At 46.5% G+C, this 24,508-nt stretch overlaps 2 protein-coding genes across 8 annotated transcripts in view; both read left to right on the forward strand.

Annotated features, from left to right (window-relative positions):
* The window catches only part of CRTC1 (CREB regulated transcription coactivator 1), a 44,120-nt gene that overhangs the window by 14,366 nt on the left and 5,246 nt on the right, over positions 1-24,508 (forward strand). The window contains exons 2-14 of one of the 7 annotated variants that reach the window (XM_062626838.1): positions 4,129-4,245; positions 5,500-5,547; positions 8,412-8,549; positions 9,232-9,293; positions 10,000-10,094; positions 11,403-11,488; positions 11,870-11,913; positions 12,239-12,459; positions 15,061-15,236; positions 15,835-16,086; positions 18,231-18,332; positions 23,286-23,372; positions 24,194-24,374. In XM_062626838.1, coding sequence (XP_062482822.1) covers positions 4,129-4,245; positions 5,500-5,547; positions 8,412-8,549; positions 9,232-9,293; positions 10,000-10,094; positions 11,403-11,488; positions 11,870-11,913; positions 12,239-12,459; positions 15,061-15,236; positions 15,835-16,086; positions 18,231-18,332; positions 23,286-23,372; positions 24,194-24,374 — 1,609 coding nt within the window. The remainder of the gene's footprint in view (positions 1-4,128; positions 4,246-5,499; positions 5,548-8,411; positions 8,550-9,231; positions 9,294-9,999; positions 10,095-11,402; positions 11,489-11,869; positions 11,914-12,238; positions 12,460-15,060; positions 15,237-15,834; positions 16,087-18,230; positions 18,333-23,285; positions 23,373-24,193; positions 24,375-24,508) is intronic. The other 6 variants (XM_062626840.1, XM_062626842.1, XM_062626844.1 and 3 more) reach the window with 6 other exon arrangements.
* Positions 1-24,508, forward strand: part of DDX49 (DEAD-box helicase 49) — a 139,843-nt gene that overhangs the window by 14,299 nt on the left and 101,036 nt on the right. The window lies entirely within an intron of this gene.

The following is a 24,508-nucleotide window of genomic DNA, read 5'->3' on the forward strand; positions in this document are numbered from 1 at the left end:
CTGTAGGAAAGCTGGATGTCCTTTTAGGGCTATGTTTCTCTCCTTTAATATTACCATTTTTAATTGTATAACTTGACTCTCTCCTTACAAACACAACTTTATCCAGCAAACTTTAACCCTAATCTAAATAGAACAGTTCAGGTCGTTCATATAAATGCTTGTGGTAGATCTGATAGTGTTGATTCTCAACCAGCTGTGTGCCCAGTTCCGTTCACCCCAGTAAGGTGCTGTCGTGTCACTCCGCTGTGAGCTGAGGTTAGGATGTAATTGCTTGCAAAATTCCTGATTGCTACATGGGAAGGTGATGAGTCCCTTCCTGCTGCTGTGAAGATGCTGCTGCTGTTTGCAGATTGTTGCTCCTGCACCTTTGCAGAGATCTGTTGGTTTTATTGTGACGCCAAATCTGGTGAGCTGACAGTGTGTCAGCCTTTCAATAGGAGAACATTTCCAGCTATTCCAGACACCTGCTTGTGCAGAACGATGTGCCTTTTAATGCTTACGTTGGACTTCAGCTTAAGATATCTTGTTTAAGTAGCAGAAGAGACGTGCTGGTGGAGGGGAAATTACCGATTCAGTTAGGATCTGTCATTTGGGAAACACATCTGAACAAGAATGCCAAGCAGGAACTAAATGGTTGAAGAAGCAAAAGCTTTTCCTTTATCAAAAGCTTTCTCAGGAAAGACCTGGGATATTTACCAGTATTTTCAGCTGTCAAGGAGCTGTTATCTTGGCCACATAATACATAAGTGGAGAAGCTGTAATGTGGAGTCACTAAGTTCTCGTGGTTCAAGAAATTAATGTATCTGATGAGCACTAAGTAATTCATTATCATACTTCACTATCTGAATTCATATAGAAAGCAAGTTGCCACTAATTGAGTGTAAGCCCAGGAGATGAAGCCTGAGTTGTCATGAGACTTGTTAACATTTGAAGAGTAATCTGAATTTTTTCTATTAAGAAAAGGCTTCTTCCTTTTTATTTCTTCTAAAATAAAACCCCACAGTCCCCCTCTTCAAACCCAACCCCAAGCCCCAGATTGTGCAATGTACTTCATGCACCTCACAAGGTACAGGAAGAAGCAGAAGTGTTCATTTTAGTCACAACTAATGTCTCATTTTCAGTGCTGCCTTTCTTTGTGCATAGGTCTCCTTAGTAAGACTCGAGACTCCTGAGTTACCTCAAAGCATGACAGTGGAATTTGCAGGTTGTTTTTGCTGATCCTCCGCATTGAAAAACATGAGCTGATTTTCCTTGGAAGGACGGTAGTATCTTAACATCACAGTATTTCCAAATGCTTTCTTGCTGGCTGCAGAGGTGGAGGTGTGAGGTCCTCCCAAGCTGGGCTGCTCTGCTTGCACTTGATCTTCACAGATTGCAAGTGGCAGTTGTTGATGGTCTCCAATAAACTGTGTAGTCTGGGGGCCACTCACTGTTCAAAGGCTGAAGAGAGGAGCAAATACAGATCTACATGCTGGTGTCATGATACATGAGAGCAGTAACAAGCAATCAGTTTTGTTCTTTTTGGCGCGGGTCTCCAGAAGTGTTTATCGAAGGTAATGTTCCTAAAATTGATGATGGAGCGAAGGCGCTCAGTGAGCCCGGTTCTGAGAAGTGCTGTAGTTCTCAATCTCATGCGTTTCCTCATTCCCATGGTTTAACTGCAGTGGAAAGACAAATGGTCGTGACCTCCCTTGTTACTTTATGCTTTGAGGTAGGTATAGGCTGGGGAAGGCCAAAGCATTAAAAAACCATAAAGCAACACCCCCTCCCGGGTGCCTTATAGTAGGTTCTTTAAAAGAACCCAACACCTGTTGAAATAGTTACTTCAAGGTTTGGCACAAATCCCAAGCAAGCCTTTTTTTAACAACAAAACCATATGTAGGGGCCAGGCGAAAAGCACAGCTAGTTCTGATGTTGTGCTTTTGAGGATCTGCAGCTCGGGGTTCGAGGGGCTGTGACTCACGCAGTGACACCAGCACGGAGCCTTTCCCTCGTCCCATCTATTGCTGGGTTGTGATTGCATGTCAAAAGATGGCACAAGCAAAGCAGGGGGAGTTCCTGCTTTCCAGGTGGAGTCTCTGAAGCGTTTTGTACAGCACACTGTGAATGGTTTCTGTCTTGGGCCCTTTTGTTAAGACAAAACCCCATGAGCCACTTTGTGAGTGGGATCTTGCCTGAAGAGCTGAGGCTCCTGAGCGCGCCCCTTCCCCTGAGAGGTGTCATCTCCAAGAGTTGTGTTGTGAGTTTTGGCTTCATTCGGTCCCTCAGCTGCGTGTATGTTTGGAAATTGGTGGCTTCCAGGGGAGGTTCTGTGAATGAAAGGTATTTGAGTTGCTTTCCTAGGGATAGCTTTTAAAGAATATTCAGGGTGATCTTGTTTTCTCCTCCTCTCTTCAAGGACTGTCTTAATCCTAAGTGTTGGCATGATCTAGGCAAACCAGTCCCTTTTCTCTGTGCTGTCTCGGTGCTATCAGTGTGCAGTGTGGTATCTTCACTGTCAGCACCGCTCAGCATCTCTGCGTGGCTTATCAGAGGACTCATTGTCAACACGGAAAGCACCAGCTCTTCCTTCCCTTCGCTACAAGCATCGTCACTCAACCTCAGGGCCTTTGTGGTAAAGCTGTAGAGGCAGGGCCACTCCTTTCCATCCTGCCATTTCCTTTGCTTGAAGAAAGTGTGAAGAAAAGAAACCCCAGCTATGTAAATAGACACCCATTTGGGGGGATCCTGCTTTTTCTAGTGCTTTTCCCAACTTTGCTCTTCAAAATCCTGGCATTGCGAGGGAAAGGCTTCGCGTCGACTTGAATGAAACTAAAGCAGATTTGTTGATGTACACACAACAGTACCTTAGCAACCAACCTGCAGCTAGTCCAAGATCTGAACATTTAGTCTTTAAACAATTCTTTGCTACCAATCTAGGAATGTTCTTGTATTTCAGAGTGCAAAAACAGCCGGTTGACATCTAGTGAGGAACAACATACATTATAAAATACGTACTCCTCCACAGTGGGAGGAGAGGGCCTTATGTAAGCTTGTTTCTTTGCTACTTTAAGTGTAGTCTCCTGAGTCCTTGAAAATGCATCCTTGGGAGCAGGGCTCTTGGGTTCAGATGGTTGCAAGTTCTGCTTTATCAGTAGGGCTTTGGTGCCAGCATGGTGTTAAATCTAGATGTGATGAGTGAGAACAACAGACCTGAATGAGAAATGGTTTTAAATATTGGTGCTACTAAACTAAAAACCAGAGAGAGGCCACTGACAAGAGATGAATCAAAACCTGCAGCTCACTAAAGAGCTGTTGAGCTCTGCAGCCTTCCGAAAGAAGTGACAAGGAAAATGAGTTGACATTGGAGTAGAAACAGCAGCTCTCTCTTGCATACCTTGGACACCAGCAACGTGTACAACTATGGGATCGCTTACTGGAATATTCTAGTGGCGAGGTTCATTCGGCACTGAAGAGTGATCCCTGGCACCAACAGAACCTTTGCAGTGTCACTTTTAGTTTCCTGTACGCCTGGTCAGTAAGGAATTCTTTGCTGATTTTCTTTGGTTGGTTGGGTTGTCTTTGAAATCCTGTGTCTCTGCCCTTCCTCCAGGGCTTTTCCTGGTGCAAGAAGCCAGAACTCTTACCTAATGGTGGAAAGCTACAACTTGCTGTAACATCTCCATCACCTGGATTGCTAGAAGGTTGAGTGTTTCATTGAACAGTATCCTCAATACCCTAAATGAAGATGACTTTGATTTGTGTCTCACACACATCAGCAGCTGGTTCCCTTTGATGTTAGAGCCATGATCAGGCTGAGACGGTTTCTTACACCCTGGCTTTCAGGAGGGCAGGTGACACACAACCATGTGGTTTCCCGTGGTGGTTATTTGTTGGAAATGAAATATGATTGCTGACTATGAAGTTGCTTTATCACCCATCTCTTCACACTATCACACAAGACCTGAGGTGGCAGTTTGCCAGCTGGGCTTTGCAGAGGAGGTTGACATTCACTCGCTGAAGCTGAGTTCATGCTGTTTATAGATGGTGTCCGCTCTCGGTGGTAACGGACATGCTGTTGAGTTGAGTCACTTAAACCAGCTGAAAAATAAATTGAGTTCCCCTTACACTTTCCTTCTCTTCTTTTAGTTACAGCTGCAGAAAACCCAGTATTTGCAACTGGGACAGAGTCGTGGCCAGTACTATGGTGGGTCACTGCCAAACGTGAATCAGATTGGGAACAGTGCCATGGATCTCCCCTTCCAGGTGAGTTGCTTTCTTTGCATAGGGTGTTTCTTTCTTTGTGTTGGTTAGTGCTGTGTCTGGATCTATTTTTGCCTCACCTAGGAGACAGAAGCAAATAATGCCAGGTGATGTGGAAAGCACAGTGGGGGCGTGGAAGAAGGTACCCCCCAGGTGGGGTGCATGTTCCATGGAAGCAATGCATGGATTTTGGGAGAGGAGAATGGGAATGGGACACAGGCAGGTTTCAGAATAGTCCGTTTTCTTTGGGCTGGCTGAAAAGTAGATGCAGGGAAGTACTGGCTTTACTTTCCCCTGCTGTTGTGACTCCAGAGGTAATGCACCACAGAGAGAACGTCAGTGTTTCCTGTGAATGCTTTGCTGTTAGTAAGCATGTTTGGACAGAAGATGATGTAGAGGGGTTAGGATTAGGTGATGGATGCTTTTGGGACTCCTGATTTCTATAGTCATTTGATTTTGAGTACTCATAATAATTAAAGTTTCTGCATTAGTTCTCTTTTTTTTGAGTAGTAACATTTACATTTCCCCTCATAAGGATGTGGCAGGAATAAAGCGTTGCTGTTTGTGGGTTTCTGCTGAAGACTGTATTAATAAATACAGAGAAATAGATGACGTCCTCTAACTGCCTTTTGAAATCCATGTAGGCAGCTGAATTGGTGGAGGTTAAAAGCTGGAGTCCTGTGCAGGAGGAGAACCAAATGGCTATTTTAATCTGGTTGCCTTCAGGGAGCACAGTGCAGGGTTTGTAATGTCACAGAGTCCTGGGTCTGACTCCACAAGGGGCTGAGCTCTTCAAGGTTTTGTCTTTAGTTTCTTGGGAAGGAGGTTCATGGTTCCTGTTCTTTTCAAGCAACAGCATTTCAGTATTCCTGTGCCTGATGGTCTTTAATGACAGTTGTTCTATAGATTCCTTTAGCCCTGGAACTAACAGGGGGCTTGGAAGTGAATATTTAAACACTTATGAAGTGACTGAAGGACGAGACGGAAGCAGCTTGTCCTTAAACTCCAGGGTTTGCACAGTTTTCATGCACATCCCCCAAGGAATACCCAGAGGTGATCCTGTTACAGGTAACAGTGGTGACAAGTGAAAACATGAACCCATGTCGCTGAATGAGGGCTGAATCTGGCCAGGTTTTTCAGTTTCAAGCTGAAATAGGATGAAATTGCCAGCAGATACTTGTTGGAGCAGGGGAAGCCTGTCTGGTTGCCTCTGGTGGAGTGTTAGTGTCTGAGAATGTTGGTTCTTTGCATTTACAGCACAACGGAGCTGTGGCAGAAGCCTTTGGAGCAGTTCCTGTCTCTTTGGTAAACAAGCACTTAGGTTTGTGCAGATACGTATCTGGGACTGGAGTGCTTTTGCCCAGGCAGATACGTATTGGAGCACCCGTTACACTTTGCTATGCACAGTATTTATTTGATTCACCCTCCCAGCTCCAAAGGAGGCCTGGTCTGTCACATAAATACAGGTTTTGCCATGCATCCCAGTTTGGAACATGCATAAGAAGCTCTGTACAGATTCCCTGGACTTGCTGTGGTCTGTCATGTGGTTACTTCTGGTGTATGGGGGATTCATTTGATGCAGACGGTGGTTTATTTGCACTGTCTTGGCCTGTGGTTTAAGCAATCTCCAAGCATGTGCTCTTAGCCTGCATGCTGAGCTCCATTGGGAAAGGCAGAATGATGACCCAATGCTGCTTGTCACCAGGAGGCACTGAGATGTGAACTGGCAGCAGGTACCACTCCCCTCCTTCCCCCTCAGCCACCTCACTCGTTTTTACTTCAGAAGTAAATGTCTTGATAAATCTTAAAGGGACACTGTTGCTTCAGAGCTTTTTCCTTCCTGTCTCTCTTTTTCTCTTTATTTTTCAGTGTTTTGTGGAGTTTTAGTTGTGATCTCAAATCCTTGAATGGCTCTCAGGGATGCGACACAGTTCAAATTCTTAATTTGCCAAATGAAGACTCTGAGCATCCAAATCCATGCTCAGATCTGCTCTGCTTTCAAAATCACAGCTTTTTACTCTAATGAAGTACCAGGTGCCTTGTGGGGATGGGGATTGCAGTGAAGGTGCCTTGCCTGGTCTCTGCTCCAGAGGAGGTTTCCGGGGATGGTTGCTGGAGGTGATTGCCATTGTCTCAAGTGTTTGTTCTTTTCTGATTTCCATAAGCAAGTCAGGGATTCACTTGGGATCTTTGTTCCTGGGAAGCCAGAGAACAGCATCACCCCCAGATTCCTTGCTCTGGAAGTTGTTGCCCTGTGATGGGGCTTGGTCCCTGTTTACTTGTGCCCCTGTTGCACTCACATTGGATTTTTGTTGTGGCTTTAATACAGAAATTGTACCAAAAAGGTGAAAACTTAAGAAATAACTGTTTGCGTTCAGCTCTTTGTCTGTACACTCACATGCATTGCCCTTTGAAATTCCAGGTGAGCTCTGCATTCTCTATGCTCCAGACTGGCTTCTCCCTTTTTAGCAATGCTGTGGTTGAGACCACTGGCAGAGGAAATTGCTTTTCCTGTTGACCTTCCAAGCACGCATGTGTTTGCAGATTTTGCTGCCTTTTGGGGTAGAATTGATGCAACAACAGGACAAGGAAGAGTTTGAGACCTTTTGTTGTTGCTTTGGAGCTACGAATATGCCCAGTTCTGTGTGGTGCCAGTTAGGTAAAACCAGATTGTTGTTCAGTGTTTGCAGCAGAGATTAAACCAAGATGTTCTAATTTAAATGACTTAAAATTGAGATGCTGTGACTTGAGGTTTCTAAGTCAGCAGACAAGGAAGTCAGACTTGCTAAGGAACTGGAGCAAAACACCGTGATCTTAATGGCTGAGAGAACAGTAAAAAGTCACTGTGCTCCCTTCCTAGCCCCGTGTTGACTTAAGCAGTATTCTGCTGCATATAAAGTTTTGGCCCTGAAACGAGCAAATAAACACCGCAGCCTCTTTGCATCCGTTGGTATTAACCCAGGCTGTGTGTGCCTAGAGGGAGGGGAGACTAATATTTGCTGACTAGAGAAGAGTTTTAAATAGTAGAAGGACTTTAGAAAGTTCTTACAAACCAAACATTGAAAAAGAACTGTGAAACTTGTTAGAAATCCTCAGTGAAACAGCCCAAACCGGACACTTGGGAGAGAAGAAAAGCAGCAGAGACAAAAGCTTGACATGGGAGCCAGATGGTTCTGTGGCTTGGCAGACAGGACAGTGCATTTGCCACGTGCAGCACCTGAATGGAGGAGGAAAATTTGGATTTCCAAACAGATGGTGTTGAGGGACTCAGCAAAGCTGTTCACATTGGCAAGCACTGGAAGGCTGTGGAGCCTTTTTTCCCCCGGAGACCCATATATTGCTGTTGGAGTGGGACCATTTGGTACTTCCTTTCCTGCCCCACAGGTATTCTCTGGGAAGGGCTTTTGAAAACACAGGAGTTTTCCAGTTTTGTCTGGGAATTCATCTTCCCTGTCCCTCCTCTGCTGTCCTCATGCTCTGCATTCACTTACTGACAAGTGAGTGCTCTCCAGATAATGGCAGTGACAGGGCTCAAAGTGGAATCAACCCACCCAGGTGCAGCCTGAGCAAGATGAAAATCACTTACTGGATGCTCTAAGTTTTTCTAGACAGAGGAGGAAGGAAACTGCTTTTCTTTTAATTCTATCAGTGTCCCCTTAAAATAATCACACTGAGAGGAGGGGTGAAAGGAGGCTCTGAGAGAACGTGGCGTGTTCTGGTGAACGTTAGGCTCACTGTGCATCTCCTTCCTGCATCTCCTGCCCTTGTAGTTGAAGCTCTGGTTGTCAGCATGTTCCTTCTGGATGCATGCTGCATGCTGCACCAAGGGAATGGACCCAGCAGTTGTCAGGAGGCTCCTGCCACGCTCACGGTGGTATTGCAGAGCTACAAAGGCTGGAGAGCAGCGCTGATGAATGCCAGGGCAGGTCTAGCATGGTCTGCCTCCACTTGTCTCTGATCTCTGTCTGGAAGAGAGAGCCTTAGTAATTGCTTTCCATGGCTATTATGAAAGTGATAGTGAAGGAAACATGTACATGGTTACACTTGCCCATATCCTTTTTGAGTTTCATTCCTTAGAATATCACAGCCTTGCATACAAATGGCTGGGGGCTGGGGCAGACTGCTCCTGCCTGTGGTTTTCTGCTTCTAATTTCATTTGTGTCTCTCAGACTCCTTTTCAGTCCTCGGGGCTGGACACAAGCAGAACAACTCGGCACCACGGGCTGGTGGACAGAGTGTATCGTGACAGAAACCGCCTCGGCTCCCCGCATCGCCGCCCGCTCTCCGTGGATAAACATGGAAGACAAATATCCTTTGGCTCAGGAGCTGGCGGGGACGCCCGCCCTTTCCACAGCATCACTTCCCAGTTCTTACAGTTCCCTTCTTCCTCCCTCCTCACCTGTCAGCAGAGTTGCTTCCCATCTCAGTTAATGTCACCTGCTTTTGCTGAGCTGTGATCTAGCCTATAAATACATGCTACTCTGTGAAGTAAGCATTTACCTGTCTCAGTTTCCTCAGCTCTGAGTGGGGATACACACAAAGCTGAGGGGGACTGAGATCCTTGGGGTGATTGGTGACAGCCAACATGGCTTCACTAAGGGCAAATTGTGCCTGACAAATTTAGTGGCTTTCTACAACAGGGTTAGAAGGTTTTGCCAGGGGCCTGTAGGGACAGGACAAGGGGAAATGGCTTTAATCTGCCAGAAGAGAGGCTGAGATGAGATCTTAGGCAGAAGTTCTTTCCTGTGAGGGTGCTGAGGCGCCGGCACAGGTTGACCTGTGGCTCAGGCATTACGGCAATCCAGATAATGCTTTGTTTTGAGTGTCCTTTTAAAGTCAGGTTGCTCCCCATAAGGAGGCTGCTTGCCTTTCCCATGGGAGCGCAGTGGTTCTGACAGGGTCATTTGAATTATTCCTTAGGGAAAGATCTCAAATAGGCTTCCTTCTTGAGTGAGCAAGTGCTGTTCTTCCCTTAACTGCTGGAGTCACGTGGACAGCTGTCCGTATGGCACTGTGTATCTGTCACCTCCCTCAGACACAAGCTGGAGAAGGTTGGTAGCACAATTGTCTGTGTTCTCTGATCCCACAACACTACCACGTCCAACAGAAGCCTTGGTTGCTCCCCACAGCATTTTGCCGTCTGAATTTGCCTTCCTGAATTTAGAATTTGTTTTTTTCTTCTATTATGCTTAATGTTTTAGATGCCCTGCCTTTCAAATGAAGGTGTTTCAGCTAATGGCATCTTTGCAAAGGCAAATCTTGCTGGGTGTTCCAGGGCATACCCCAAAATTGAGCTGTCAAAGACCTGGGTGTTTCTCCCTGCGCAGAAGCTGGGTTAGTCTGCCCTTGCAAGCGTTTGAGTTTGAGTCATTTCCCCTCCCTGTGAAACAGGGATGTTTTCAAAGACTGGCATAACCAAAGTATTTCTAAGCAGTTTTCAGCTTCAAAATTGCATTATTTGATCGTGCATTATCCTAACAAAGGTTATCAAATAATTCTGTAGTGACTGCCACCACTTTTTCCTATGGTGGGTAATCTCCATCCCATTGTTGAAGCAATTGCTCTTCAAACCTGAATGAATTTGTTCTGTGAATTGATGGTTTCATGGGGAGATTGTGCTTGGTGTGTGCCATGTATAGAGTAGGGTTTTTTTAATGCAGAGTGTTCAGGTTTTCCTGAGTTGGTTACATTTATCTGAATTGAAGCCTCCTTTTCTCTAGAGACAATAAAAATTCATTTTTCTGGCCTTCTTTCCAGGACAAATTCCGATTCTGCCTTGCACCAGAGCACGATGACTCCAGCTCAGCAAGAGTCCTTCACAGGAGGGTCACAGGACATACAGCAGAAAAGAGGTAAACAGAGGAAATAGCTGTAGCTTGCATAGTGTTGTACTTCAGATTTTATGCACATGTGTTGCTGTTCACCTGTTTCTGTCAAGACACGTATGTGTAACGCCTGCTGGATTCAGATACACAAGAACTGGAGCAAAGAGCCACATTTACTTTTCTGGGTACTGAGATCCAGAAAAGATCATGCAAAGCTAATGCAGAACATTTTCCTGAACCCTGTGTATTCTGTGATTCCAAGACCTTGCCCCGTGGGGATAAGTAATGTGAGCTGTGGGACCCTGGAGGTGAGGCTGCTGTCAGCAGTACTAGAGGTTTGCAGTTTGGAGTCACTTCTTGACAAAGTGTAGAGGTCACAGGCGTTTCGTGGTCAGGGGTAAATATCATGAAGTAGCAAGACTTCATCTAGCTGTTATTCTGGGATTGTGATCAGTGAATACACCCTCAGAGGCAATGCTTGCAGCCAGTCCTCTGACTCCCTTTGGAGTTAGGAGCTGGAGCAGTGTAACCCTCCAGCACTTAACAATTCGGGTGCCCTCTGCTGGCCCTTGTTCCTGCTGTCAGCGCAAGAAAAACATGCAAAGCTCTTAAATCTGCCCAGAGAAATTTAATCCTTAAACAATCACCCAGAGCTGGGTGAACACCCAACACTCAGGTGCATATGAGCTGTACTGCAGCTCTTCCTTGTGCTTCCAGAGCTGTAAAACATTAAATAGTGATCACCTTAAGCAGTCTTGTGTAAATATGGATTTAGAATCATCACTCTTAAAGGCTTCTGGTGATACATCTCTCTGACTGGGCTTGCTTTTGCTGTTTCTGTGTCACCTTGCTATTAGCATGATGAAACAGTTGCTTGCTCTGAACAAACCCATGTTCTGTCAATATGGAGAAGGAACAGCCTTATAGCATTTCTCTATCCTAGGGAAGATGGTCCAGATTTTTCCCCATTGGAATTTGTCCTGTTGGCCGCCCATTAAACATCAGGTGTACATCACTTGGCAAAATGCAAAAGACAGGAAAAACTAGGTCCCGAGACGCACTCTTCCATTTAGAGACTAAATTGGAGGCCAACATTTTTGAAGTGTGATTTGCTTTGTTGTATTTTGAAGCCTGTGATGTCTCCTTGCTGGTTAAATACAACTTCAGTCTCTTCTGGTGTTCATATTTTCAGTTCTGGTCTCCCAGCAGTGCCACTCTTTCACATTCAGTGCTAATAACTTACTTCAGAGTTCTCAAATGGTTAAAACTTCCAACCTGAACATTTCCTACTGAGAAGCTTAATATGATAGAATCCCTGTTGGTCTTATTTTTTAGTTTTATTACTGACTGTCCCTGGAATGGAGGAGACCCCCTCTGAGGCAGACAAAACCCTCTCTAAGCAAGGATGGGACACTAAAAAGGTAGGAATCTCCCACACCAAAGTGTACCCATTTTGTTTTCTGACTGTATTAATTCAATGAATGCTCTAAATATTGTCAACTGAAACGAAGTACTTACAGAGATTAGAGATTAAATGCTGTATTTAGAAATAAATCACTAAACATTAGCTCAGAAAGGCACTTCATATGTATGTGTGTGTGCACATGTTTGATGATACCAGGAGAAACTCTACATTTCAGCCTTGTTGGGCCAGTAAAGCAAAAAAGGTGACAAGGCTCCTCCAAGAGTTTCACAGAGCTCGTGTAGAAATGTGTTAAATAAAACTTCCTAATTGGAGTATATCCTAAGCAGTGATTTCCAGCAGGATCTTTGCCTTTAAACATGTCTTCCTTCTGTTTTAGACTGGGTCATCGAGACCTAAATCATGTGAAGTTCCAGGAATCAAGTAAGTTTTGAGCAATTTCTTTTTTTCTAAAGAGCATTGAAATCTCTAAGGAAGGATGTTGTGTATGGAATATCCTCCTGCTTCTGAGCTTTCTGAAAAGCCCTTAGATGGTGCAAACGCAATAGATGCGAGACAAGCCAGAACCTCTATGAGTGACCCCTTGGATCCTAAATCTCTGGCTATGCACTACAATAGATAATACAACAGATAGTGCAATATACAGTTTGTATGTGCCACCTTCCTTTTTCAAAACAGACTGTACAAGATTTGTCCAGGCTGACTTGTAATCAGAGACCTGTTTTCTTTTTCTCTCTCCCTTATTTAGCATCTTTCCATCAGCTGACCAGGAAAACACTACTACACTGATTCCTGCTACGCATAACACAGGTGGCTCCCTGCCAGACCTGACAAACATCCATTTCCCTTCCCCTCTCCCAACACCGTTAGATCCTGAGGAATCCACATTCCCAGCCCTGAGTAGCTCCAATAGCACCGGAAATCTTGCTGCCAATCTGACTCACTTGGGCATCAGCACGGCCAGTCAGGGTAAGAGCAGAACTCTGGGGCACTTCTGCACATTGTCCATAATCATAGAATCGTGGATTGCTTTGGGCTGGAGAGGACCTTAAAGCTCATCCAGTTCCAACCCCTGCCATGGGCAGGGACCCCTTCCACTAGAGCAGCTTGCTCCAAGCCCCTGTGTCCAACCTGGCCTTGAACACTGCCAGGGATGGGGCAGCCACAGCTTCCCTGGGCACCCTGTGCCAGCGCCTCAGCACCCTCACAGGGAAGAGCTTCTGCCTAAGAGCTCATCTCAGTCTCCCCTCGGGCAGGTTAAAGCCATTCCCCTTATCTTGTCCCTACATCCGTTGTCCCAAGCCCCTCTCCAGGTTTCTTGTGGCCCCTTCAGGCACTGGGAGCTGCTCTAAGGTTAGTGCAAAAGCTGCGTTTTGATTATGTGACTTAAAAGTTGTCTTTGATTTTTCTCATGTTCTTGGTGCCCAAGTCTGCTTTTTTGTTTGGGTTTTGTCTATTTTATGTATAAGACTTAGAGGAGAGACTAGAACCCAAAGCAGCCTCTCTTGTAATTCACTGCCCTTAACCCCAGCAGCCTTCATCTTTTGGCAGTATCTTGAGTAGACCTTTTGTTTTCATCCCTGTGTGAGGATGCTTTTAGAGAGAGAGCGTTGCTGGCTTCAGTTGACTCCAGTTTCCTCTTCTGAGCAATCAGGAGTACCGTGGAGCCTTCACAAGGTGTGCTAGTTTTTATAAGCTTGACTGCTTAAGTTTGGAAAAGACCCTGAATATTCAGGCTGCATAATACAGGGGGGCTTTGGGAAGTAATGCCAAGTGCACCCCTTGACCTCTCACAGCTCTCAGTGAGGAGCCTCTGTGTTAGAACTGAAATCTATCAAGTTCAGCCTGGTCTCCTGATCGTTTCAGGACTTTGCATGCAAATACCCTCCACTGGGGACTGTGATTTCTTAAAGGATTGCACTGGATCTTGAGGGCTGTGGATTGTTATTGTCAGTGGCAGTTGCATCATTCCTAGATTAGAAATGAGGCGTTGTATCCAAAAATACAAGTGGATTTCCTGTGTTAGGCAGGATTCCCTTACCCACTTATAAACCCTCTCATATGTTGGGAAGAGGAAATAATTCTCATCAGGTTCTGACTGAGCAGTTGCACTTGAGCATGAAGCAAGAGGATGGTTTAACCATTTGAGTACGGAGCCAGACAGCAGCTCTAAGCATCCCTTACCAAGTGTTCTGGGCTCAAAAGAGACGCTCGGGCAGAGCTATAGTGTGTGTAAAAAGAAACAAGCTACTTGCATGGAGTCAGGCCAGGCTGGGTTGCTGAATGTTTTGCCATGCCCATAATTAGCAGAGTAAATGGTTCAAACCCGACCTGGGAAGTGTATAATTGCCTTGAAAACATTGCCACATCTATCAAAGACATCACAAATGAAAAAGCTCCACTCATTGATGATTTTCCTGTGCCTCTTTGGAGACCATCCCATAGTTTAATCATTGGCATAGTCAGTGTTGGGGGCTTTTCAAACTGATTTTTTCAAACCTTCCTCACCTCTCTTATTTCTAGCTCTTGAGCAGAGAACACAAAGGCTTTGGGACCTTCTGCAGCAGCTAGGTGCATTGCCCAGACCTGCCCCAGGAGGAGCTGGGGAACCAAACTCCTGTGAGGTTACCAAGACCTTTGGGAGCACGTTTGTGCCTTTGAGCTTGTGAGTTCACTGCCATGTTCCGTGGGGCCAGGTTGGGTTTGGAAACATGGCAGGGAGGCAGCCTGCCGGATCCGCGCCGCTCGAGCCAGTTTGCCTGCTGGCTCCTTGGCAGCCCGGGCTTCCTGGCTCCCTGGCAGCCTGCCTGGAAGCCCAGAACGTTTGCCAAGTGCCTGGGAGCTCACAGGCTCCTGTGAATTCCTGCTTCCTGGCAGCTCCAGAGGAGCAGCTCGCTCACTAGATTGGCCTGAAATCCCTTTGCAGGTGTCTCAGTTCCTTCAGGGTGAGGCAGAAAAGAGGGGAGGTTTCAAAACTTGGACGTTTTGGTCTGGAATTTAAACGTTACACGACTTGAGTTGATCCCTACCTCCTGCCAGGTCGTGGCTCTTTGGGGTGTGAAGGATATTTCCTGCCTTCCTGTGTGCTGAGGATGGAGTACTTCCTGTGTAACCAGTTTTTCTGCTGCTTTTTCCATTAAATAGGTGTTTGCTTTTAGAATCTCTCAAGTGCCCTCTGATTAGTCTTGTTATGTGATCTGTTACCTTCTTCCTGAAGTTGGAGCCCTTACAAATAGAGCAGAGGGTGCTTTTCCTGGGATCAGTGCCTGCAGCCCGGGAGGCGTGGGAGAGCAATCCCGGTGGATTCTGTAAACCACTGAAGCTGCTCTGTCTGTTGCCATTTCAAGCCTGTGTCTGTGCATGAACCTGAACAGCAGTGACTGGTTTGGGTCCAGGGTAAACCACAGGGATCTTCCTCTCATCCCGATGCTCTTCACCCTGACAGAATCAATTGCAATGAGCTAATGTGTTCCAGCCCCATTGGCTGAGGTGCATCCAACGCTTTGCGTTAAGCTGGTGTCTGCTCAGGCCGTTCACTTCTGGTCACTTTGGGATTATACCTCCACGCAGGTGTCAATAAACCCTTGCTCTGTTCCTGTCCCTTCCTGGCAGGAATGTCACCGCCGGCTCCGGCCCCGCAGCACCGCCCGGCCACTGTCAGCCCCCTCTCCCTGAGCGCCGACTCCCGGCGGCCGCAGTCGCAGCAGATGTCTCCTACACTGTCCCCTCTGTCACCCATCACTCAGGTAGGAACTTACTTGGAGAATTCCATGTTTCCAAGCACAGGTTGATTGTGTTTCTGTACCCAGGGGGAAGCTGGCTCTGAGGCTGGAACTTCCTCCCTCTTCTCTTGTTTTCTTCTGTGTTCATAAATTCAGAGCCTTATAAAGGGGGAGGTTTGGAGAGGGGACAGATTTTACTTCTGCTTTCGAGAACTGTGGCAGAAACCATCTCTGGGGACACTTTAATGCGACTGTCCCAAAGTTAGTGGTGAGATTTTGATAGACATTTCTCTTAATTCATGAGTGAAGCTCAAATGGCTTTTGAAACTGATTTCCTGAGTGTGACTCTGTGACTGATGGGGTTATCAGTTTCTGACCTGGACGTTCAGCTGGGCTTTAAGCCTAGTTGAATTTGTTTATTGTACACTGGAGGTGATCTGAAGTCTTTTGAAACATGTTCTGGACTGTTTCTGAACCTTTAGGTAACATTTTTTAAATGCAAGGTGAGATTGATTTAGTGCATTTCTCTTAGAGTGAAAGTTGATGTGAGTGAAAGTTGATGTGCGGGAAAGTGAAGGGGAATCATGTGTCAGTGTGGATGACTTTGGTTCTTCTTTTCAAGGCCGTGGCTATGGATGCATTGTCTCTGGAGCAGCAGCTTCCCCCATATCCATTTTTTACCCAGACAACTTCCCAGCAACAGCAGCAGACGCAGGTGGCAAGTACCCTGCCTCAGAACACTCCTTTAATGCAGACCTCTGGCTTACAGCGAGGAGCACAGCTCCCCCCGCTCTCTGTCACGGTACCTTCTACCATCCCACAGTCACCTCCGGGTAGCCAGACCCAGCCATCCATGGGAATAGACATCAACTCGGTAAGCTTGGCTGCATCCCAGAACACTTCATCCAGCACAGCTTTCATGTGGAAAACCCAACAGTGTACAGCCTAAAGCCAGAGATCTGGCTGGGCAGACCCTTCCATAACTGTCCTTTGAGGCAGAGAATGAAGTAGACTTAAAATGGGTTTGGTGGAATCCACATTTTAATGTTTTACAGAGAAAAACTCGGGTTTAATGTGTGCTTAAGGTGGCCAGATGTTCATAAAATGGTGTCCGTGTTTGATTAGAGCAGATTAAATAGATCAGGATTGGTTTCATACCTTCCTGCTGCTGCTGCCTTGATACATTCCAGGATGTTAAACGTAATGTGCGCCCAGCATCTTGTAGGCTCCACAGTGTGCAGTAGGCTGAAGGAGTTAGAGCTAAGAGTAAAGAAAGCAAAGTGCTAACAAGCATTTTTCCAGAGTTGGAGAGAACCAGGTATTTTCTCTATTTTCTACGTTTAGAACTCTATTTTTAAGGAATTTTAGAGCATACATTATTATCCAAAACCTGAGTATGTGCCTGCCTTCGGATGCTCAGGAGAACTGGAGTGTGTGTATACACCCCCTGGGGATTTATGGGCGCATTTCTTGCTTGTTTTAACATGGTCTATTATGGAATGTTCTGTTTCAGCATCTGCAGATCCAAACTGCAGAGACCTGGGGAGCAAGGGAAGGGTTTCACAGCTTGTTCTCTGCTCATTCCACCCCACTAGCTAGGATCTCAGTGGTCTGACCTGTTGTGTCCTCCTGCCAGTGTCATAGTGACAGTAACTGGCTTGAGGATGAGAAGAAATCATTGTCTATTGATATTGATAGCACTTGATCGGGGATTTCATTTGTGGCTGAGTGCTGATAAGTGGTTCTTGAATGAAGCTGCTTCCCTTTCAGGACTGAAAGGGGAAGAGGGAAGGACGAATCCAGCAGTGGAAAGGATACCAGCCTGCTCAGAATGTGCCCCAGTGCTTTGATTCTAATACTCGCGTAGCTAGAGATGATTCTGATTTTCATTCTTTGCTTTCTGTGTTGCTTTCCTCATCCTAAACTTCTTTATGGCCTTAACTTTTAGGGTGCTGTGCTTATCTTTCCAAGCAACTGAAATCATTTGTAAATAAGCTGAATTTTGAAGCTAGTTTATCCAGAAAGCTGTTGGAGCTGTGCTATGGTCTCGCTGACAACTTCAGTGCAGTTTTTGTGGAGTGGTTTTGAAGTTCCTTTTGCTGTAGTTTGGTTACTCACTGTTTAAAGAGTGTGAGTAGCAACACGTAGCAGAAAGGGTCAGATGTATTTTCATGAGCTTCACAGAATTCGGTGTCAGGAAGCATCAGTAGTACAGTGTTCTTGTGGTTAAAGTACTCCTTTGCTTACAGCTACTGGATTGCAGGTTCTCCTCAATCATCTGTTAATTTCTGAAGGAGGTATGATGAGAAGAGCTGCACTTACTCTTTAATTACTGTGACTTCCTATTTAAATGCCATGAAGATGATTAATTTGTTCAAACCTGGGTTCTTTATGACCCCAAAAAAGGTAAATCCTTGCAGATGTCTTCTCAGAATGACAGGGAACAATGTAAATGTCACTAATACAAAGCTGCAGAATGGAGTGGAGATTCTCAGACAGTGTCTGCTCCGTGTCCTGGGGTAAAAGGCAGCTTTGAGGATTCCAGTCTGCATGGATGTAACTTTCATTTTGATGAGGCTCTTTGAGAGCAGGCAGAGGAATAGCAGAAGGGCTTCCCGAGATCTAAGCACAGGTCAGGGATGTGTGGTTATGGCAGATTGAATTGGAGAATAAATGATGGGATTTTTGAGTTATTCCCAGCTTTCAGGGCTTCTTTGCCCTGAATTTCCTTAAATTGGCTGCCCAGATTGGGATTTTTTAAAAATTAAGGATGACTGAGGCCAGGGAGGAAATACTCCATCAGTTCTGCTCATGCAGCAGCACTCCCTGCTCCAGCCAGGCCCTGCCACGCTGATCCCCTGCCTCTGCATCGCTCACAGTAATCCTGTCTTCACACATAGCCAAGAACTCCTCCAGAGGATGGTTTCTCCCGGCTTCCTCGGGCTCTCTATGCCAAAAGTTGTTAATTTTCCCAGCTTCCATCAATCCCATGGTCTTTAATTCTGTGTTGTTCTGTAGGCTTCACTCCAGCAGTACCGCAGTAATGCTGGATCCCCAGCCAACCAGTCTCCCACCTCTCCTGTCTCCAATCAAGGCTTCTCTCCTGGCAGCTCCCCTCAAGTAAGGGACTCTGTGCTTCCACAGGCCTTGCTTCTTGTGTTTGTTTGAGTTGAGTCTCTCCATTACTGACCCATAGTTGTCTCACTGTACCTGTGTGTGCCTCATGCATTACCAATGTCTCATCTTGTTTGCAGTTTCATTCAGTTCAGAGTTTTTCAATAGCTGGTGAATTGCCTTTTGACTGATCAAAGCTGCGATTTGAACACTCTTTAACTCGGTTCTTTCTCTGGGGTGTACCATAGACAGAGCCTCCAGGTAGAGCCCTTCAGTCAGCAGTACCAGGTAGAGCTGGGGGACAAGGCAAGGGGGGAGAGAGGGAAATACAAGTGCTTCCTGCAGCAGGGAAACTCCTGTGGCTGAGTATCCCCTGTGTGGCCACACGTGTTTCCATCAGGACCTTTTTTTTTTACATGGGAACATACACTCGGAAAGAAACCACTGGAGAAAATGCTTTTAAGATTAGCAGCTGTGTGTTGTGGCTTGCAAGGAATGGGTTCTGAACATGCTCTTTTGCATGCTGGCTGGTTTTTCCCCCTCTGAACGTATATATTCTTCTACATCCATGTGTCCTATATGCAAGTCACAGCTTGGGGCGTGTGGAAGGGGAATTTTTACCTGCCAGCAGCAAGGCAGTCTCGCAAGTCTTTGGGGGTGCCCCAGTGTGAGGAAGTGAGGGTATTTCAGCACAGAAATAAGCTGGTGCTGCTCCAGTAGCTCCATAGGGGTGCCTTCTCCCTAGATCCCTCCTGTAGAAAGAAGATGGAGGAAGTTCTTCCAGAGCATCACAGTAGAGTCTGAAAATGCGTTTTCTGTTTCATTATTTAACATTTAAGGCTGCAAGGAGGATCCTGTCTAAATAAGTGCTGCCCCTTCATGGTTCCAAAGCAGAAGCTTTGTCTCTCCTTGCCATTAGCCAGAGACAGGTCACTGGTAAGCTCAGCAACAGAGCCGAGTGCCAGGACAGTCTGGATTTTCTTAATCCCTGCGGAATTGCTTCTTAACTTCTCTCTCTTCTGCTGCTTCTCTGAGTTCTGCTGTTCTGGCTGTGCCCCAGAGGAAACAAGCAAACTCGCTCCTCGAGGCTGTCCCATAGAGCAGAGCTGTTGCCACTCCTGCTGCAGGTTCTCAGGCAGTGCCCCCGCTGTTGATTTTTGTGTTGATTTTCTTCCCCCCCTTGGCTTCTCAATAAAATGCTCTTGGTTTTGTTCACAGACTTGTTGCCACTGGCCAGGCCAAAGTGCAGCCAGCACTCCCCAGTGGAGCACACAGTGACTCTAGTTCATCCTGTCAGCTCCTGCTTAGGAGGTGTTTCCAGCAGGGCATGGTAGCTCTTAGTGAAAGGAAGAGGGTTTATCAATACCACTTACTTTAGTATTGGCCTTTTCAAAACAGCCACACAATCCTTCATGTTTGCTGAATTAAAAGCGATGCCTCCATCAGTGACCCAAGAGCTGCCTCTGGTGGTTGTTGCAAAAATGAAGCTTGGAGAGAAGCAATGGGGGAACTGAAAAACCAGTTCTGGAGAACAGTTTGGGTTGGTTGAGGTGGTGGGGGCAGCTCCCAGACAGCAGCATCCCTCAGCTGTAGGGTGATCTGTAGAGGAAAGGGAGAGCGGTTCTGACCACAGAACGTTCCCACTGTGCAACAGCGTGGTCCTGGCTGATGAGAGTGGGTTGAAGGAGGTGTGACCAGGTGGGCATCCCCACTCGCTTCTCTGCCTGGATTAACTCTAGGTGAAACCATTCTGAGCCTGTCAGTGACATGAGTGACACGCTCTGAAAACAGCAACCTGTGGTTTGGTTTTCTTCTCGCCTCTGGTTCATTCACCACAAGTGAATTTCCCGTTTTTCCACATCTCCAGATGGATTGGCTTGTGTCCCCCATGTGTGTGTATTCTCCAGGGGCTCCCTGTTCAAACATGGATTGAAAAGCTCTGCTTGTAGCTCCCAGCTCTGTGTTTGCATGGCTTTCCATTGACAATGCCTCGTTTATTGCTACGTTGTTCCTCTCTAACACCTAGCAGACTGTTCCAATTAGCTGGAATCTGCTTTGTTTAGTAGGATGGCTGCATACTGGATATTATGGTATGTATTTTTAGATTAATAGGGGGTTTGCGATTTGGGGTTTGTTTCTTTCCCTTGCAGTCACCACATCATTAACCCAAGAAGATGTACTGTTGACAAAACAGACCTCACCCAGCGTGTCTGGAGGAGCTGGTGGTAGCAAGATGTTTTTCACAGGGTTGTCGATAAATTATTCCGGGACTCCGAAGTGTTGAAGTAATGACATTTCCAGTTGATTTCCTCTGGGAGGTTTAGTGCTTGCAGATGTAATACCCGGTGTACTTCAGAGCTGGGGAGTGAACCAGAGCTTGAGTGTTTTGGTAGGAGTTGCTAACGTGGACTTGCACAAAGAGATTTTGGTCTCCTGTTTATTATTTTTTGGACTTTCTGGTTTGGAAATGGTGCTCAGTGGAGTGCAGGGAGAAATAAAACCCCTTGATGCTCTTTGTTGCTCTTGACCAGAATTGTGTTTCTAGTGCTGGTCCAAACTGGCTTTGGTTCACGTTGAGTACGTGACATCCCAAAGCACACATTGACTAGGAATTCGTTATAAAGCAAGACACAGCTCTGGAGCCACATCTGCCACATGAGACAGGGGTGGTTTTCCCATGATAGAGTTCAGCTTGGTTCATCCTCATCTTGAGGTTGCCCCAGGCTCTGACTCCATTTTCCTTGGAAGGCAGGAGCGCTTGTAGCACATGTCAAATTTGAACAGCGAGGAAGCTGTGGCTGCCCCATCCCTGGCAGTGCTCAAGGCCAGGTTGGACACAGGGGCTTGGAGCAAGCTGCTCTAGTGGAAGGGGTCCCTGCCCGTGGCAGGGGCTTGGAGCTGGAGGAGCTTTAAGGTTCTTTCCAACACAAAGCACTCTGTGGCTCAGTGTGGTTCTTTGTTTTGTTAATGTAAGTAGTGCTTTGCATTTTCTCTCATGAGGTCCAATGTGGCTCTTGCTTGTGATGTTTGTAGCTTCCTGGTAGCCTTGTCTCACACAAGGGATAGAGCAGCCACCACAGCTTTGAGGCCCAGGTGGTAAACGGGAAGACTGGTCCCAGTTAGAACCATTTTTACCTGCTTCTAAGGAGGGCATGGGGTGGGGTGTAAAGCTGCAAAGACACTGTCGTCGTTCTGTGCTCACAGCTGTGACAGATCACAAATGCACAGGAAAGGCAATCAAAAGCTTATTTTTGTCCATAAAACCCTATTATTGGCTTTAACCAGTCTTAAGGATGAGCTGGCTTCATGTAGTTAAACCATTTCTTACTGAGAAGCTGCCAATGAGCTCTGATGGAGACTTGGAGGCAGTTGTCTGCTGCTGTTGCTGGCTTTGCCAATGGCTAACCAGGAATCGCAGCACCATGGATGTCTGTGAGGCTCTTGTTTCTCCTCTTCTGGTGGGTTGGTTTGCTTTGAAAGAAGGTATTGTTGCTCCTTTCCTGAGAGTCACAACAAGGTTGTGAACGACTCGGGGGGTTTATTCCATCTTTTTCCTTGCATGCAACCTACAAATCTGCTGCACTGAGACACGCTGCTGATGGAGGAGGGAGGAGGTTTCAGGTGGGATGTTGGCTCAGATTTACATGTCCACTGTTGTGGGCATTGTCCAGTGGGGTTTTGGGTAGCTTTGGCTGCGTTCAGCTTTAACTGTGGTGGCTGGTCTGGCTGGTCTGATATTTCCTAGGCTTTTGCTTAATTTCCTAGGCTGCTCTAGGTTTTTAAGGAGAAAGTTTGGAGCCTTTCTCTTCCCATGTAGATAAAGCAGCTGGAAGATGCTGTGCAAGGGGTTGATTTTATTTTTTCAAGATAGATACAAGCTCTCCATGAAAATGGTCTTTCAGACACCACCTGATACAGGTGCTCTTTGTCAGTAAGTTCTAAGTAAGAAGGGCTCTCTTTGTGATTGGGGCCTACAAGGATGCTGGAGAGGGACCTTCATCAGGGACTGTAGTGATAGGACAAGGGTGATGGGTTTAAAGTGAAACAGGGGAAGTCCAGGATAGATCTAAGGCAGAAGCTCTTCCCTGGGAGGGTGCTGAGGCGCTGGCACAGGGTGCCCAGAGAAGCTGTGGCTGCCCCATCCCTGGCAGTGTTCAAGGCCAGGTTGGACACAGGGGCTTGGAGCAGGCTGCTCCAGTGGAGGGGGTCCCTGCCCGTGGCAGGGATTGGGATTGGATGAGCTTTAAAGTCCCTTCCAGCCCAAACCAGGCTGGGATTCTGTGATGGAGAACAACTGATAGATGGAATAGCTGATAGATGCTCATAGTGCTAGAGGGGACAGTCAAATTAGCAATGCTGAGGAATTCCTCCCAAGATCCCTGCCTTCCCTCTGCTGACAACATCCTTCACTGGGCTTTCTCCTTCGCTCCTCTGACTGCAGCTGGGGTGCAGAGACTTTAAAGTGACTGGTCAGGTTTGGCGCATTGTCTCCTTGGTGAAGCTGTGAGCATGAGGCTGCTGAAGGGACAGCGAGCTGGGGAGCAGCTTGGCTTCACACCGTGTTCCAACATGCACTTGAATTGTGTGTGGGGTTTGTCTTGCACCCAGAAAGCCAGAGATTCCCACAAAAGCTGCTGTTGGAGTGATGTTTTTAATTCCTCGTGTTGGCGCACTCGTCTGTTTCCATAAACCCGAAGTTCTCTGTGTTCTGTGTCCTCTGTGAGGAAGTTCGTTTGGTTTCCTTGACTGTATCTTTGTGCTTTACCAAGTGTGACACGGAAGGGTTTGCCTGTCAGAGGGCACCTCTGACTGTTGCAGGGCTGCTGGGCAGTGGTGGTTACACCAACACAGGGTGCTGCTGACTGACTTGGAGCAGAACCGGTCGGACGGCTCGAGCCACTCCGTGGGGACGCCTGTTTGTGAGAGTTTTGCACCATAAAGACTCTGTTTTGTTTTCAGCATTCTTCCATTCTGGGGAGTGTATTTGGTGACTCCTATTATGATCAGCAGATGACAGCTAGGCAGGCTAATGCCCTATCCCACCAGGTGAGCAAATTCATCTCGGCTTTTCAGCTATATTTCGGCCACTTTCAGCTTAAAATAAATATAGATCAACTTCTTTTCTGTGAGATCCCATTTTGGCCATAGAGTTTTACTTCCCTTCCTTTTAGTTTGCAATACTCAGGGATTTCTTTCCTTCTGTTGCGTTCTTTTCCTCCCCACACTCTTTCCTCCCCCTTGTCCCTCTTCACCATCACAGCAGGTGTTTTTTAAGGGTGTTCTGCCAGGTTTACTGGATTAAACATAATGAAAATAAACCTGAAAAAAAGCCACGTTTTTGGCCATAGTTGCATTTGGGAAGGATGCACTTGTAGGCAGTAACAATATTTACTCCTGAATTTGGCAAACAGCTCGTGCCTGGTGCCAAAACCGGGCACGCAGCCTGATGCCTCCAGTCATTTGGTTGACCAGTGCCTTGATTCATTCAACTCTGAAATCTATTAGCAGGAAGAAACAAGTTGGCCTCTGAGAGGCAGCACTTGATGGGCAGATACCTGAGTTAGGAGCATGAATTCTGGGGTTTTTCCTTTGTTTTCAAGCTACCTTTTCTTTTGTTCTTCTGATATCAAAAGCAACAGTTTTGGTTTTGCATCCACCCTCTCCTCATTCCCCTGCACTCTGAATTTGGCAGTAAACTACTCTGGAAAGTTCAGTGACAGTAGACCATATTTTGATGAAGGAAACCTAAAGATGAATTTGTTTGCCTGCCTCTTTCAATGTTACTTCCCTTTCTTGAGCTTTGTATGTTGTTTTGTTGTATTTCTTGCTGGTTACAAGTAATAATTCCCTTGTGCCTTGGTCTTCAGCTTGAACAGTTTAATATGATCGAAAACGCCATTAGTTCCAACAGCCTGTACAGCCCCTGCTCCACCCTCAACTACTCCCAAGCAGCTATGATGGGGCTCACCGGCAGCCACGGCAGCCTGCAGGACTCGCAGCAGCTCAATTACTCCAGCCATGGAAACATCCCCAACATCATTCTTACAGGCAAGGAAATCACAGCCTTACTGACATCTAAACCACCCAGTGCTGGTGCTTCTCTTCTTGCTTCAAGCCAAGAAAGCAAAAGGGCGTTGGTGCCTTCGAAGGTTGTTCCACCTTGTGTTACCAGTCTGGCTATC

This window comes from Pezoporus occidentalis, unplaced genomic scaffold (assembly GCF_034315485.1).
Source record: "Pezoporus occidentalis ecotype Australia unplaced genomic scaffold, CSIRO_AGI_Poc_V1 ctg299, whole genome shotgun sequence".
Classification (NCBI taxonomy): Eukaryota; Metazoa; Chordata; class Aves; order Psittaciformes; family Psittacidae; genus Pezoporus; species Pezoporus occidentalis.